At 36.3% G+C, this 17684-nt stretch overlaps 3 protein-coding genes, 1 long non-coding RNA gene and 1 other non-coding gene across 6 annotated transcripts in view; 2 read left to right on the forward strand and 3 right to left on the reverse strand.

Annotated features, from left to right (window-relative positions):
• The window catches only part of LOC134741220 (uncharacterized), a 257435-nt gene that overhangs the window by 219765 nt on the left and 19986 nt on the right, over positions 1 to 17684 (reverse strand). The gene's annotated exons all lie outside the window — the stretch shown is intronic.
• LOC134741132 (short coiled-coil protein homolog) lies at positions 1620 to 2704 on the reverse strand. The gene is made up of 2 exons (XM_063673906.1): positions 2358 to 2704; positions 1620 to 1870 (listed from the first exon to the last, which is right to left on the reverse strand). The coding sequence occupies exons 1-2, from the start codon at positions 2620 to 2622 to the stop codon at positions 1728 to 1730; spliced, it is 408 nt and encodes a 135-aa protein (XP_063529976.1). The 5' UTR covers positions 2623 to 2704; the 3' UTR covers positions 1620 to 1727.
• Positions 3708 to 6281, forward strand: LOC134740811 (large ribosomal subunit protein bL19m). Its single transcript, XM_063673436.1, has 6 exons — positions 3708 to 3874; positions 3948 to 4181; positions 4433 to 4575; positions 5128 to 5307; positions 5561 to 5715; positions 6088 to 6281. The coding sequence occupies exons 1-6, from the start codon at positions 3808 to 3810 to the stop codon at positions 6218 to 6220; spliced, it is 912 nt and encodes a 303-aa protein (XP_063529506.1). The 5' UTR covers positions 3708 to 3807; the 3' UTR covers positions 6221 to 6281.
• LOC134741191 (klarsicht protein) overlaps positions 7407 to 17684 on the forward strand; it is a 357523-nt gene continuing 347245 nt past the window's right edge. Inside the window, exon 1 of the mRNA XM_063673968.1 lies at positions 7407 to 7620. The gene's annotated coding sequence lies outside the window, so the exon portion shown is untranslated. The remainder of the gene's footprint in view (positions 7621 to 17684) is intronic.
• On the reverse strand, positions 14118 to 14190 carry Trnav-cac (transfer RNA valine (anticodon CAC)). Its single transcript has one exon. It is a non-coding gene; the product is annotated as a tRNA-Val (tRNA).

Genomic DNA, 17684 nt, shown 5'->3' on the forward strand with positions numbered 1-17684 from the left:
GTTTATTTTATTCATTAAATAAGAAATATAATTTAGAGAGTTGTTTTATGTTGACAGTAACAATGCACAAATGTGGTATTTTCTATAAAAAGGGACGTTATTGTTGATGGCGCTTACGCCATTATAAACGATGCTCCGATATAAATACAATGCCGCGCTGTACGGCGTAAGCGCCATCGACAATAAGGTCCCTTTTCATAGAAAATGCCCCAAATCTGCATGTGTAAAACTTAATTCATTCATTGAGTTCATTTTTTAAATACAAGAGTTATACTACATAGCTTCATTTAGCTTTCATATGTCTAGGCAATAGCCTTTGTTAAACAATTTTATTACATTTGTAAAAGACATCAGTCGAACCCATGTCAGACCTTGCAATTATAAAAAAATATTTTAATAACTCCTTAAAACACATTTAATGCATGCTGTAAGCTAAGCATCTGTGAGCTTACAGATATGAAATAGTTTTTTAAGTTCATATTTTTCAACAGGTTCAAGAATTTAGTTACTTTAATTAAATAATACTTTTTCTTTTACCTCTCCCCCGACGCCTGCGGTGGACAACGCATGGACAATGCATGCTTGCCCAGACAATGCTGAGCCAAATAGCTGTAGGCAAACGTAGCGTGGGACGCCCATTACTCCGCTTTAAGGACTGCGTAAAGCGCGACATGGTTGCGTTTAACATCAACTGCGACTCATGGGAAGACCTAGCAACAAACCGCGCTGAGTAGAGGAACAGCCTGTTAAGAGGTCGCGAAACCCACGATAGGTCCTGGGTTTCAAGACTTGGCCCGAAAACGCGCAATAAAACACATGCGCGATGAGGGTCGCCTCGCTGTGGACCCTCAATGTACTTTTGCTTGTCATAGATGTGGACGATTGTGCCGTTCAAAGATCGGGTTATTTAGCCACGAGCGATGCTGTCGCTAGACAACACAACTCATGGATGCTGCTTAAATCATCTGTAAAGATGGACAAGGCCTAATGATGACTTTTTAATATGACAAGTCGTTTTTTCTTTTTAATTTATAATAACATGTAACAATTATTAATTAATCATGTAAAGTTTTGAATGATTCATGGTTAGTTTCACTAGACTTATATTGACCGGGATATAGACCGTGATTACCTTTTGTATTATTTGTGAGCTCCCGATATTTCGACGCAGTTACATGCATCATGTTCACGGGTGACTGAAGATAGCGGGTGGGTGTCAAAGTTGTGTAGACAGCGCTCTGTCTACCCTCATTCTTGCGCGTCGGCTGCGTTCACTTTCAACGTTACCAACGGTCGCATTCACACTGCGAGTGAACATGATGCATGTAACTGCGTCGAAATATCGGGAGCTCACAAATAATACAAAAGGTAATCACGGTCTATAAGTATATTTTTTTACAATATACTGTTTTTATAATAAGCTTTTATTTCACCAGATTTGCTTGACCAACTGTGTCAGGAAAGCAAGTGCTAAAGATTACAACATTTAAAGCACAAAATTTATGACAAGAAAAGAAGCATAACTTTTCCAATCTATCAGACATCATGGTTTTAATATGTATGCTGAGAAGATGATGCAAGCCATACAAATTTTGTATGAAACATTATTTATATTTAAGTATTACTTAAACATTATGAATTAAATTTTCATTGGTGCTTAATATTAAAGTGCAACCAATAATAATGATGCACTATTTTAAGTGCATATAAATTTCAAGCTCCCTGATTTATTTCTTATGAACATTTGGGGTAGTGGATTGGAATACTGATGATGCTGACATGAGATTTTCAATATACTGCCCCAACACTTGGTTTTCTGAACGCAGCTTCAAATTCTCTTCCTTCACCGAGTCCACTCTCTGCGACAGATCTGGGAATAAAATACATACAATCAATATTTTGTGTTTATAAGAGTGTCTTGTTACAAATTTTGTGTGTGACAAAAATCATAGTAAATTTTAGTTGTCCGAATGGAGTAAACTACTTCCATAGCTATTACTGCATAAAGCCCGGGTCACATTTGTCTGTCGTATCATGTTGTGTCATGACGCATATCGGTTTCATACATTTAATATGATTCTCTCTTCTCAGTCCGATACTCTTGTGAGTCTTCACAGAGCAGTCATGGTCATTGAGGTAGTTGTACGGCTTTTTTCGTTGTTTTCCGCCATGCCCCGGTGACCCGGTGAGAGCTTTGACTAATAATATGACTTTAATATGATTGCGTGCACATTTGTCTGACGCACCGTGCATCGTTAATTGAGTCACAGTTAACTGTGTGATGTCATCAATATGAATCTAAGGATAAAATAGTTGAGCATAAAATGATAAAGTAATGAATACTTAATGAATTATACCATCTAACGTGTTCTGTAGCTCCAACACCTGCGATATCAACCGCGCCTTCTCTTCCTGCTCATCTAACCCCGAGTCGGGCTCAAAACTCTGCGGCCCATTCAGGCCAGGGCTAGAAGAACCACCAGTGTACGAACTAGGCAACGAGTCCATTGAACGACCATGATCTAAATGATTGTTCTCTACGTCGTCTGTAATAATCACTTGCGGATCATCATCAGCTAATGGAATGTTGTCGTCGTTACACTTTTGCACTATTGACGACATTTTCTTAAAGAATTGTTAGATTTTAAACGATTAGTTTTTATTTACATACAATAAAAAGTGCAACGTTTGACGAAAATCAATAAACTAGTATTTATACTTCATTTAGTTGTCAAGTTTGACATTGACAGTGACAGTTTAAAGGTACGTTCATAAACCGACTCATTCTTACAAAATTAAGCTTTTTCGGACAAAACATTATTATAGTTGGTCAAACCAAATTGTCAGTAAAAAAACTATACTCATCCTTTTCTTTTGGGTGCTAGTACGTACTACGTACAAATCAGTACGTACTACGTAGACAAAAATAGTATGATTCTCTCTGTCTATGTTTGAAATGAGACAGTCCTTTGACAAACTATATACACATAATTTTTCAATATTGAATGCTATAATTAGTGGAATGCTATAGTTTGTCAAAGGAGTGTCTCATTCAAGGGCCTGACACTCTTTGATAGAGAAATATAGTCTTATTGCGATTCCTATAAGAGGAAAGAGAAAATAGTGCCATGCTTTGTCCTTATCATCGACCGGGTGGCATCATAGGTAGGAGGCGATGGCGAAATACCGAAATTTATTAGAGTGAAAGAGAAAAAATCCTATGCTGCTCAAATTTAATATGAATATACTTTTTCTTATCCCCGGTCGCTCGGTGGCGCGTCTATAACTACTTGTATATACCATGTCTCTGGTCTCATTTCAAACATAGACAGAGAGAATCAAACTATCTATTTCTTACACAAGTACTAGCACCCAAAAGAAAAGGATGAGTATAGTTTTTTTTTATTCTTATTTACTGACAATTTTGATTGTACATTAGAAATGGCAAGGATATTGGTAGAGAAAAGAAAGAAAGAAGCCGAGAACGCGAGTGTGGAGTGGTTTCACTGATTAGCGAACTAGACTCGAGTGTAGAGGGTTTTATATGTGTTAAGTGCAAAGAGTAGTATAATATGTTAAGTGTTAAGAATCGCTCCCATATTTACATTATTCAAGTTATATGTTTAAACGTTGACTATATAGTGTTACTTATGAAAATAATTTAACTTCTTTCTCTGTGGTTCGATTAAAACGTCAAAAATATAAATGTACTAATTAATTTGTGTTAATCTATAATATTTATTATTTATATAGAATTTTAACATATTAGCTGGAGTGTTATTAGTTCGTAATTAATTTAATTCAACTATGGCTCTGGCCATTAGAAAAAGTACAACTGATTTATTCACTGCAGCCAAATGGCTTGCTAGGAGAGGTTATAATCAAGTTACTATGGTATATTTATTACTTTATTTGACACAACTTATATTCTTTGAACTTTTTTGTAGACTGCCGTTTTCTGTCAAGCCTTCCAGAGAAGGCCGAAGCGGTGCAAGATGAGAAGCCGAGGAGGATGGGACGAAAGTCCGGGAACCGGAATGCGGCTTTAGAGTTCCGTCATGCTTACCCTGAATTTTTGCCCGATCCTAATCCTAAATGGCGTAACAGCTTACGGGAGAAGTTGGAGAGAGCTGATATGCTGAAAAGGAGAAATCAGATTGATATTCCAGAGTTTTATGTTGGTATGTAAGCAAAATATGGCTTTGTGTGTAGCATTGTTTATACATCTTACAATACTTGCAACTACATATTATATGTATACAAAATATTATAATACCGAGTACAGTCTTGGAATAGAAGAACCATAAAGTCCATAAATAAAGAAACATTGCAAGGGAATATGTGTTACTAAATAAATAAGTCCCTGGCTTTATGCATAGAAGTTTTGTAGATGTTAGTTTATGTTTTTCTAATAGATTTTCTCTGTTTTCAGGTTCTATTTTAGCAGTAACCATAACAGATCCACATGCTCAGGGCAAGATCAATCGTTTTGTGGGCATCTGTATTGACAGGAAAGGCTGTGGTTTGAGGGCAGAATTCATTTTGAGAAATGTTATTGATCATCAAGGAATTGAGGTAACCAAGGGTACAATAACTAAATGTTATTTGTTTTACTTAGAACTAAGCTCAAAATAATTTTAATATAACTCAGTAGAAATTATGAAATGGAAAGATGGAAAAAAATTATCTTCTCTCTTTGGGCGAGATTTAATTGAAATGATTGGATTGAGTTGAATTTTTCCTATAATAAGAAAATTGTATTATTTGCAGACATACCTGCTTGATACAAAATAGTTTAACTCACTACAAGACAAGGCTCGGAACCGGTTTTTTCTACATACAGAAAATACCGGTATTATTTGGTTTATTATTATATTTTTAATGGGACAATTTAATAATACGAAGTTGTTACCCAAATACATGATTCAGTCCTACGTAAATAGCATAAAATAATTAAAAACATTGGGCTATTTTGGGTTTTTCAAAAAAACCGGTTCAAAGCCTTGCTACAAGATAAGTTCTGAGATGTCTTAATCCCAAACCAGCAGAACCGGACATAGTAACTATCTATTTGACTAACAACTTGCCTTTCATAATAGTAAGATTAGAAATGTACATTTATTTAAGGTTCGCTATGAGCTGTATGACCCCACCATTCAGAATATCCAAGTGCTACGACTTGAGAAGCGCCTCGATGATAAGCTGCTGTACTTGAGGGATGCTCTAGCAGAGTACAGCACGTTCCCAACTGACATGGATCTGGAGATCTTGCCAGAGGGGACTCCTGTGCCTATTAATCCTGTTCAGGTAAGAATTCATAATTAAATAAGTGACTTTTTTTACATTTTCAATTTGGGTCTAATTGTGTAACAATCCCAAAAGTATTACAGTAGTTTTTCTTGGTTTTCATGAACTTTAGATCGTTCCTTGATTCTAAAAAAGTAAAATGAGTGAATTGATGGTGAAAAACTCACAATTATTAGTCTATGCTGTCAAACAATTGTTAAACCTTTGATTGATTATACATTATTAAACTGGATAATTCTTGTAATATTTTTAGGTAAAACTGAAACCAAGACCATGGCTCGAAAGATGGGAGAGGCAAGATCTTAAAGGAGTGTCTAATATTGAAGAATATCTAAAGGAGAAAGACAGAGTTAGGCGAGAACTGAGGAAGACCCCATGGGAGAAATATGATTTGATGAAGCAGTACAGGTACATTTTTATTAATTATAGATCTTGTGTTTCTATTTATCTATTAACAAACCTTCATCACTAAGACTCTTATGACCTTGGTTGTGGATGTTTTTTATCAAAATATAAATATCTATACATATAACTTTGTATATCTAATGCTATAATATCTCTATTATTTCATAGTACAAGTGTTTCATAGTGCAAGTAAGTTTTGCTTAGTTTTTGGTATGTTCTCTAGGTTGACATGTGTAAGATTGTCCCCAAATATTTATTTTGACTGTCAAAGGTTTGCATAGATGGCGCCATCACAGCTTGCTCCTTTTTCTATGAGATTTGGCTAGGGCTGGCATTCAGGATTTACAAAAAAATAAAGTAAAAATACTTTTCCAGAAAAACTATCCCTGAAGAAGACCAAAGCGAAATATGGAGTGAAGTGTACAATCAACTGCATCAGCTGCAGATAACGCGCAAGAAGACATATAGAAAACGCACGCTTAGCGCACCAAAACCGCAGCTTGGATAACTGTTATGATGTATGAAACATAGTTTTTAGATATAAAATTAATAAAGCTATACAAATATTACGCTGTATCTGGAATTATCCCTATTGTATGCAAAAGTAAAACCCATTATAGTATAAAACTGGATTAGGTATGACTTGGGGGGGGACGGGGGACTGTCAGAACGGGATAGTCTTACGTATCTTTCAGTAGTAGCAGAGAAAGCGTTATTATTATTTGTCTTTTTTACAGTCTCACTTTTTTTTTTATTCCCCACCGTAAAATTGTACGGTTTATGCATGAATCTAATATAAAACTGGATATTAGGCATGAGTGGTTGGGGGGGGGGTAGTCTTATGTACCTTTCAGTAGGAGTAGCAGAGAAAGCGTTATTATACTTATGAAGCGTTATGAATCTAATATAAAACTGGATATTAGGCATGAGTGGTTGGGGGGGGGGGGGGGGGGTAGTCTTATGTACCTTTCAGTAGAGTTTGTCCTTGTTACAGTCGCACATTTTTTTAAATTCCCCACCGTAAAATTGTATGGTTTATGGTGGTGGCTACAAATCTACTCGACCAATCATAATGTCGCATTGCGTATGTTCTCTTCAAAGAATATAATACTCGCTTCCTCACGGGCGCACGCGGCAGGCCACTTCTATATCCTACCTTATATGCAAAAACCTTATCCTAAGGCCTCATTCTCACGTTTGAATGACACAAAAAAACATGTGTATTTGTTCACACGATGGCGGTAGCGCTTATTATCAAGCGTTGTTGGATTTTCTACTTTAGGTCTTGGTTTTGAAATCTAATTTAGCGTGTGGACAGTTCAAGCGCTTTTTTAACGCGCGTTGAAAAAACGCTCGTGATTATGTGCCCTTAAAACGTCACACACCATCGCACCGCACGATCCACTCCACAGCCAGTCCTATGTACAATGTAAGTTATTGTTAATTTTTTTCTTTTAATTGATAAGGTACTGAATCGTAAAAAGACTTTTCAGATATATAACAAATTAAAATTTTCGAACAAATTCCGGTCAGTGAGCACTGAGCAGTGTCTAAACGCAAGACTATTCTGAATGTCAAATAGTTTCGGCAAAAAGCTAAAAGATGTCGCTACTAATCACAATATTTGTTCGTTTTCGTTTGATTCACCCGTTGCTTTGCGTGCATATTGCTGTGCATATGCAAGTGCAAACTTTGTTCTTGTTGTGTGCGTGACGTACGGCGTTAAGCTAAGGAAGTTCATTCGTTGCACTTGAATGCACTTTATATATAATACTCCAATTGTATTAAAAGAAGATCCAATAAGTTATCGAAGTAACATTAAAATAAGTTTCGCTAGTGATTTGTGAAGTGAAGAATAAGTGTTGCTTAAGTTGGATCCGGAGTTGCAATTGATCACCTTGTCGCCGGGTAAGTTATTATTTATGCACTATACATACTGCTGCATAAAATAACTGTTTATTGTTGTAACTACCAGTTTACTCCTTTGGTTCACAAAAATAAAGTTTATGTCATTGGATGAATTTTGCAAGATTCACACGTACCTATTTGGGAACTCGTGTCATAAATTTGCAATTTCATTTTATCCTTGATTTATTGATTATGCGTCACTGTTACTGGCCAGTACTTGACCACCGTTATGTTCACGCCTTTTAAGTGTACTTAATTTAAGTAGGTTTTTACTTACTTTGTGTTCAAGTTTTGTTTCGCACATAGTTTATGACGGTTCCTAGGCAAGTAACTAATTTAGTCTGTGTGGCCCAACATAGGTCATGCAATGGTTTTTAAATAATGGTTATTGAACAGACTACTTATTTTACTAATTTTCTTCAGGAATTTATTTTGACCATCTCTTTCGCTTCTGTTTACTGTACACACTGTGTTAATAACAATATGAATGTCAAGTAAATGTAGTCATATACTTATCTAAGTTTTACCTTTACAGCATGCCAGAAAATCAAGTTGCACTAGAAAACCTTGGATCCTTAATCCCTGCCTGCACCATCCTACCTACACTATCCTCTCTTTTAAGTTTGTCATAAAATACAATTGAATTCCTGTAAACCATTATTGTCAATGTAACAAGTACTAACTAATTCATTAATTTCTAGTCTCACTTTAAGCTTGGCCATGTGTTAACGTGTTCACTGACAGTCCGTCAACAGGTACTAGTGGGATTAACAATGCTTAATGCTAGTATTATCGGCAAGCAATGGACCCGGATATGTCCTTAAACTGCGCCCGGACCCGGATATGTCCTTAAACTACGTCCAAAAGAGAGGTATGGGCACTGTGAATGACATCTCGCTTTGTGTGGTAGGGCACAGGACAGCAGATGTCATTCCAGATCTAGAGCAGAGCCCAACTGGGGAAGTACCTCCACCTTACAGAAAACTGCAGCCAAATAACACTAGACACTACTCATAGTATTGTGTTCCTGCCGGTAAGTAAGGTTGCCAGAGCTTAACGAGGAAGAGGAGTGTTAGGGTCGGCAACCCGCGTGTAATATCTCCGGTGTTGCAGGCGTCCATAGGCTATGGTAACTGCTTACCATCAGGCGGGCCGTATGCTTGATTGCCACCGACGTGGTATAAAAAAAAAAAGCATGTTAAGGATTACTGACATTAATTAGCTGTGCTGTTGATTGAATATTCTGTACAAACTATGGCTGCTATTTGTCTGGGTCTATAGATAATCCTAAAACAAGAAAAATTACAAACTAGACTTTTGTTTAAGTCTGGCAAACAAGTTTTGTAACAGAGGAATAAGATCCATCTTTTGATGAGGGGAATATAAGAAAATACACTATGATTCCCTATGCCTATGCTCCACTGACAACTCTTGCCAAGGTATAGTCATCCAATTCCCAACTTGTTTTTACAGCTTCTATGCTATGAGTAATGTCTAAGGTTGCCTAATGTCAACTAGAGAATCATAAGCTTTTAGTTTTAAAACCATAGAATTTTCTACCATTGGAACATGTTGTATAACTGTGAGGTTGGTAATAAGGGATGCTACTAGAATAAAATTTTGTTTGTGTGATTGATAATGATAATTTATGTTATGTTACCTAAGGTTAAATAAAATAGAAAATAATAGAATGTTTTTATTTGTAAACACACAGACACATAAAAATAACATAGCGAGAATAAAGTGTCATGAAATGGCCTCATCTTAGCATGTTGCTGGCAACTTCCAATGCTGATCTTCCGATGAGACCATCAAGTGAGAAATAATCACGGAAGGTAAGTTGATCTATATGTGCCAGTATAAGACAAGTCCATCTACTCAGGTCTTTCAAAATGTCAAATGCATAAAAGTTTGGGGGGTTTTAAGCTCTTTTATCGAGAATATTCACTCCTTATTCATAATTGTGGTAAATCTTTGTCCATCTTTGATTAATCATGGTAAACAACAGATATAGCTCAATAAATGTTAGTGGTGTAGAAAAAAGTGCCAAATAAAATATATGCCAAGTTAAACAGGTTGAAAAAATTGCACATTTAGACATTAAAATACCTTTGTGTATATTAGAACAGAACGAACCAAACTTTGTGTATAGAGCGTATTGATTTTATAAAAATAAGCGTAGAAGAATTTTGAGATATATTTTTCTGGACCTACATCTACAGTGGCGCCAACTGGTGAGCACAAAAACGATAGCCCTCATTCATGATTCACCAATAAATAGGTTTGTATGTAGGTATATAGTTGGTCAAACGAGATTGGCAGTAAATAAGAACCAAAAAAACTATACTCGTCCTTTTTTTTTGGGTGCTAGTACTGTCTATGTTTAAATGAGACAGTCCTTTGACGAACTATATTACTTCTAGTGTTTTCCTTATCAGTAAAAACTAGTCAAAAAAACTTTTACTTAATACAGTGCCAGGTTAGTTAGGTAGGTATCTACATAAAGTAAATGTGAATCAAGATCCCCTGTTAAAGCATTAGACAGAAGTTGTAGATAATCTTGCTTTAACATCTTGTTTACTGTGTATGATTACTCATCTTTTTGCATTCTTTTGGATAACGGATTTTTTCTGCTCTACACAGAACATCCGAGGTTTAAATCTAGGATTTCAGACCACCACACACATGAAAAGTGAACAGACCGTCTTACCCATATTTAAAAGTTTTTTTTGGTACCTAGTAAAAATTAAGCTCCTTTAAGTCCCCAGCAAGTTCGGCCGAATTTCCCTTCCCATACAAACGGAGTGTCGTTCTCATTTTAAAACTACGTATTGGATTGTAATGAAACTTTGCACATACAATGACATGAGGTATATCTAGGTCTGTAATCAATTTATATAGCTCCAGTATGGGCGTATGGCTCCAGTTTATAAAACAAACGAAATAGAGCAAAAACAAGTTTTGTACGAAAAATTTAAATTCGTATACATAGATATAATAAATAAAAAATAATAATAAAAAAGTTTTATTACTTTCACACATACTTCAAACAAAATGAATATAAAACATTAGAGTAAAATAATTTATCTTAAAATTTAATTTAAAAAATATGTGGGCCCCTTTCGGGTAAAAGCCTCTTTTTTAGACATAGAAATACCTTATCCTATTGTAAGTACAGAGTTTCAGAGCAAACTAGCTACTCGTTTTAAAATGAGAGCGTAACTACGTTTGTATGGAGTATCGAACTTGCCGGGGACCCTTAAAACAAATTAAATTAGTTTATTTTTAATAAAATATTTATTTTGCTTTTATTTTTATTAATGCTTACTTACTATGACCCTTTAAGACGAATTTTAATAATTCGACCATATTACAGGAGAGGACGTTGTAATTTCGTCATAGGAAGAAGCTTATAGGGCGCGGTCGACGACCGATAATCCCGCTCGTGGGCAGTGCGTGTGCTATGCCTATGAGGAATTAGAACTAACACCGCCCTTCATTTGGGAATGACTTATGCGTGGAACACGCCTATACTTTTAGCTATATGCACCGTGATTCGGCACGCAAACCTGGGGGCCGATTCCGCGATTTCGTGTGGTTCCCTTCAATATATCTCCACTACTAGCATTTCAAATTCTACTAATAGAATTGAAAACGAGTGATCAATACCACTACTAGATTTCCAATTTGTTATGCTCGTATAAAATAAAATAAAAAACATCTCACCGTTATCCACAGATTTTCGAGTGATGCAACAAGCGCTCGAAATTCAAAAATCGGCCCCCTGTCCTCTGCTACTCTCTTTTGAAGATTTTGCGTAACTTAGTTAAAGCTTGAATATGATCATATGATCATATAAATCATTGTCAAGTCAAGAGACGCCTTTTACATGAAACAGTACCAGTGCCTTATACCCTGTTCTACGAGTACATATAGTACTTCCTTCTCTGGAGCATTAATCAATTATGTATGCCGTGCTGTACGCATTTTCTACCCTACTAACTACTTTTCTTAGTTCTTAGGATTTTTAAGTGATTGTATTTTTTTCTGTATCTTATACATATAAAGCCTGACCAGTAATATATGATCATTGTCAAGAGGGCGCTGTTCTTTTTCACGTATAGTATAGGGTGACAGTTTAGTATAGTATGAAAAAAATAGTTCTAGTGAAATTCCGCAACATGGCGCGTGATCATATATTCGTGGTCAGGCTTTACTTACCTATAAAGTTGAATTACCCTACTAACCCTAAACCTACCCTGCTGTTTGTACCCCACTCAACGCCATTTCATAGAAGTTTCGGTGGAACACTTGTATAAAAACTATATTAATTTAACTGGCGCGAATTAGGCACTGGCCGCTAAAGTAGAAAAAAGTGACGGTTATGACAGTCACTGCAAACTAAAATGTAATGTGATTACACCTATAGGTGATTAGGATGGAAAGTAGATTAGGATCGTCAAGTACTTTTTTATACATACTGAGTTTAGTAGTGCGACATCAATAAACTAAGTGATGGATAAAACATAATATATTTCAAAAGAAAGCAGAGGAGCGGCGGCGGTGAGTAGTGAGATCCAATCTTCCTTCCTTTGAATTTCGTCCTGATAATAGTTGCCAAACAGACCCTCAAATGTGTAACATTAGGTATGCTGTCTTACTTTTTATGAACCTACCTACCTACATTACTCGTATGTTACTCACTCCATTAGTCTTATTTATGTTCGCTACTAAACAAACTTGTAATATTTTACTGACCCCTGCCATGCCATAAACGAAATTTTAAAGCACTTGTGCCATAAAAAGCCAACAGCCTTCCTTGCATACGGCCAGTATAGTTCCGGAAATAGTCTTTCGTGTTTTGATGAAGCACCTCACACGTGCCGGCTTTCCAAACGATACTTAATACTGGACCGGAAGGCGATAATAGTCGCAATAATTAAACGCATCAGAGGCAGTACCTATTCTTTATTATGCCTAAAATTGTATGCTTGTTGTTAATATTATATTTTACCTGACCCGGAGGAAATGACAGTTTTTGTGATTTATTTAATGCTTTATTTGCCTATCGTTTTAAAAGGTCAGGTATGGTGAGTCCACCATTCAAATGGCTGCCGCTGTCGCTTCTGAAGCCAGTCAGGGAAAATGCGAATACAAAATGGCGAAATCCTTTAGCGTTACCGTCTGAGTGCGGTCTCGTAAGTAGTGTGTTGAGCATAGACATAGACGCTTGCTTAGTTTTCCGACCTTTGCGGATATGATGATTATAGTTGTTGACAATGTTGACGTAACAGCTTGATGATGACAGTGTCTCTCCCTTTCAATCACCCCTCGTCTTCTTTGTCACACCATCCAACGCGCGCTGATTTTATATCTAGCAAGTGCAATTATATACTTACTTACTTCGCTGGCTCAGCGACCCGAAGTGGATCTTGGCCTCCGATACTAGATTTCGCCATTCGTTCCTATCCTGTGCGATACGACGCCATTCAGCCGCTTGGATGTCACATAGGTCTTTCTGGACCTCATCGATCCACCGGTACCTAGGCCTTCCGACCGGACGTCTCCCAGTGCAATTATACTTAGTCGTTAAAAAAATTTGGTAACTAGCACGCATGAGTATGTACATACGGTTAAATTGTTTGGTTAATAACGTTTTGGTATTGTTCCACTATATTCGTATATCGCAATAAGGCTTAATTACATCCAGTTCTCGACATTATGCTTCGGCCGTTATTGCCTTCAACGCTCAAAATGGTTGTGCTTTTTAATTTTGTTAATAATCTACACCTTAAAAAAGGTTCCGTTTAGGTAATAATGAAAAGTAAAAATTAGTTCAGATATTAATATTAAGTAATAAATGCATATATGTATATGTAGACGGAATAATTCCTTTCTATCTAAACATTGTTATTAGAACTTCAATTTAGAATTTTTTTGAATAATTAGTTCAATTGTAAACAATAACACTATGAACACAATATAATATGCACAAATGCACCAGCGAACCGCGCTCTGACCAATTTATATAAATTATCCGATCTTGTGCTATACCAGTTGGTGGTTGGTACACTTTCTAACTTTAATTACCGCCTTTTCCAGTTGTTTGGACTCACATTGTCAACGTTCTTCCGCGTCATTATCGCTGCACTAGAACGTTTATACCATTTCCCATTCCCTATAAACGAGCGGACATTTACTTTGCAAATGCTTGCATAGACCGCGAAAATTAATGACTGGGGCAGAAGCTTTTCCGAGCCTCGTTACTCTGTATTACGGTAACATAAGTCAATCGTCACAGTTAAGTTCTCGTCAGCAACGCAATTTAGATTTATCCTTATAAGTATTTCGGACATTTTTTTTGGAACGTATTACAGTTTTGACAAAATGGAAAATTCATTTTGTGTAACCTTTTGTAACATTTTCGAATGAAAAATCGAGCTTCATTGTTATTATAATTACGGTGTTGTGAAATAAAATGTATAAAAAAAGGAATCTGTTTCCGCCCGGGATCGAACCGGGGGCCTTGTGCGTGTGAAGCACACGTGATAACCGCTACACTACGGAAACGTTGAGGGCGTTGACGAAAATGTCGTTCAGAGTTTGTTGCGCCTGTAACGCTATGCTTCACATATCAAACGAATCGGCAATCTATTATTATTAGGTTTACTCTCGCATGTGCAAAATGCATTGACGTAATGGAGTTAGACTAAAGCCGAAAACACGTTGCAATTGCAAACAAATGGGTAATAATAACCTGATGTTTGATGTCGCGCTATTAAACATATTGATTTGTATGCTAGGTAAATATGATTTATTACATGTAATAAATGTACCTATACTTGATCGCTTATCACTGCTACCCATAATCTTATTATTTTCGATTTAAACTAAAGGGTCCCACCCATATACCAGTCCGCCGGACGATATCGGCCTGTCTGTTGTTCGGAACTGTCAATTTTTTTTCTAACTGACAGGCCAATATCGTTCGGCGGACTGGTAACGGGTGGGTCCCTTAAAGGTTATATACCAAAATATTGGATGGTGAGGTCGTCAGATCAGATATTGGTCACGGTCATCTTCATCTTTTGATTCTCAAAGTAGATAAGATCACCTGACACGGACTTCGACACGGAGTCATCGATGAATTCTTTATACTCAGCAGATTAGCCAACCATCTAAAACAAAGAAATGGCCGGCTAATTATACGGCGACGGTGGCTAACAAAAGATGCATCTTCGTAAGCAATCAACGCATGTGTTGAGTCACCGCGATCACTGATCGCTGCCCGCCTAGAGTTGTGTGCATGTTAGGGCTGCCACCTGCATTGCCGACTTCGTATAAAGTTCAAAAACCCCGGACGTTTTCGTCCTACATACATAAAAATGTCGTATATTCCCTGGACACCGTGGAATCTTGTTTTTTAGGTTGGACCCTGAAATATGGAGTTGCCCGAGCTTTTGAAAGCTCCAAGCGAGGACAAATTCTGAAAAACCGGGACGGATGGTGGCCTTATATATCTACACGCGTCAATATGTAAACTGTAGAGGCCACTAAAACGATGCTTTGTTGGATAAATATTTGAAGTTTTATGTTGTTTTGTGTGTACTTATTCATGGATTTACCTTTTCTTAGAAAGAATTTCAACAAATTGGCATATTAAGGGTATTTATAAAATAGCTGTATAATAGTAATAGAATAGCAAAGCTTGTTAAGGTGAAGATTCAGTAAGATTGTGAGCCCCAGAGACTGTAAAGCGAGGTTTAGACTAGCAAGAACTTGCATGCAATTTACGTTACATTGCCGACTACTGAGGTAAACTGCATTCAAAATGTTTATCGGATACCGCAATGTAATGAGAATTGCATGCAAGTTCTTGCTAGTCTAAACCTCGCTTTAGATTTTATTTAACAGTGGAGTCCACTATTTCGATTTATGTATTTTCATTTAAAGTATCTAAACACTTGCATTCGTCGGCTTGTGATATTGCCATCAAGATCACAAGCCGATTTTCCAAGCGCATTTTCACTTAAAAGTGTACCATTTACTTTTTTTCGAAAATCCATCAACTTTTGGGTTATTTCTACTCAGAACCACGAGGACTATCAATTTAAAAAGAAAAAAAATATGTCCCCAAAAAATGACAGTTTTGTTACGCATTTTCACAACCATTTTGTATGGACCGTTACAAAACTGACACCCAGAATTTGTATGAAAAACTGGGAACACTTTTTTCTTTGATTTGTGTGATTCTGAATTCTGAGTGTAAATAACCCAAAATGTAAATGGTACCATGTTTTCTGAAAACCCTCTGATAACTTAAGAATAATATCAAAATCAAAAATAATTAATAAATAATTAATATTTAAAATAATATCTCAATAAAAAGCAATACATATTCGTAATGTCGTCGTGATACAAGTGTGCTACGTTGCTAATTACACACGAGGCGATATTGTGCGCGCGAGATGTAAGCGAGCGCGCAATAAGAAAGCCGATGTGTGTAATGACCAATGCACACACGTTTCATACGATGTTTTTCAACACACTTGCGAGGAAAAAAAGGAAACTCATAATCAAATTTTTATTGTTATAGGGTATTTGACAACATTAAAAATATATAACGAATTGCTGTCATCCTGAAAGATAATAAACTAATAAAGTATATTTCACTATATTTGAATGTAAATTATGTTTAGTTTTTAGAAAATAAACGAAAGAAAATTTAATATTTTTTGAAATTTCATCAGGGACGTGAACGCTCTGTGATTGGTCAACGCTCGGATGACGTCACACGCGGGTAAACATTCTTGATTGCCTTGAGTGTTTTAACGGTTTTATTTGTATTTATTTAATTTTAGTTATAGTTCCACAGTTTTCTGATATATTCCGATTTATCCGTATATCTAGTAGCACAATATTCATAAGAATATCAAAATAGAGCCGAAATATGTGAAAGCTGATAGCGGCAACCTACCAGACATAGACGCATTAATGGTTGCACTTTTGTTTAAAGATAATCCGGATTACTATGCTGCGGAACTTAGAAATGTAAAAACAGCTGTGCATACGTAGAAATTGTTTATTTACGAACATTTCGATTTCGATGATACGAATACGACGACGATATATATATAGAATACGATGACGAGAATAGTATCTCCATCCATACTGCACTTTAGTATGAAAGAAAAAGTATGCTACTAACTACCTACTAATGCTGAAAGAGCTATGTTATGAGGTTATGTAGTAATACATTAAATACCTAGATCTTGTTTCGTTAAATACAACAAAATCCGCTGCTTTAACTACCATATTTATTTACAGTTAAATATTACTTACATCGAAGTGGTCTTCACACATAAAAACATTTGTATGCGCTAAAATGCTCCTTGGGTCTCTTCGCGCTAGTTTTAACCACATTTTTCATTTTTTGGGATTCGTTGGAACGGAAACAAACGATTTATCTGGATTTTTTATAGTCGTACTTGAACATTGCGGCACTATACACCATTTATATACCATTTTACAGTGAAATAATCAATTCAATGCACATAAACCATAAGATTTACTAAGGTCATTGACTGAGTTTACTCGCGTGTGACGTCACACGTGTCACGTGACTAGCCCCTTTGCAAAAACAGCGTTTAAGGCGCGTTCAAAATAAATAAACTTTAACATTGTTTTTTTATATTTAATACAGGAAATTTCACGGAAATATCAATGTAGTGTAATTATTAAGTCATAAACAATCAATTAAAACCATTTTCAAAAATTAGTCAAATAGCCTATAACAGTTAGTAAAAGGTTTAAAATCTTTCATACTGCCTGCCGCGCCCGGACGGGCCCTGGCAGGCGATCGGCGGGGCGCCGGCGCCCGCCAGTCCGTGTTGTAAAATCTACTCAACAAATTTCAGAAGGCTCCGTTTCCATACATATTATTAGCAATCAGTTACCTTCTTAAGTCAGTCGGATTATCATTAATTACCTAACAAGTTCTATAATATAATGAAAAAAAATGAAAAAAAAACCGGCCAAGTGCGAGTCGGACTCGCGCACCGAGG

This window comes from Cydia strobilella, chromosome 1 (assembly GCF_947568885.1).
Source record: "Cydia strobilella chromosome 1, ilCydStro3.1, whole genome shotgun sequence".
Lineage (NCBI taxonomy): Eukaryota > Metazoa > Arthropoda > Insecta > Lepidoptera > Tortricidae > Cydia > Cydia strobilella.

Coding starts and splice junctions, on each gene's coding strand:
- LOC134741132 (XM_063673906.1), bottom strand. CDS start 2,622: ATGTCGTCAATAGTGCAAAAGTGTAACGACGACAACATTCCATTAGCT. Junction 1,871..2,357: donor GCTACAGAACACGTTAGATG/GTATAATTCATT, acceptor TTTTATTCCCAG/ATCTGTCGCAGAGAGTGGAC.
- LOC134740811 (XM_063673436.1), top strand. CDS start 3,808: ATGGCTCTGGCCATTAGAAAAAGTACAACTGATTTATTCACTGCAGCC. Junction 4,182..4,432: donor TATTCCAGAGTTTTATGTTG/GTATGTAAGCAA, acceptor CTCTGTTTTCAG/GTTCTATTTTAGCAGTAACC. Junction 5,716..6,087: donor GATTTGATGAAGCAGTACAG/GTACATTTTTAT, acceptor ATACTTTTCCAG/AAAAACTATCCCTGAAGAAG.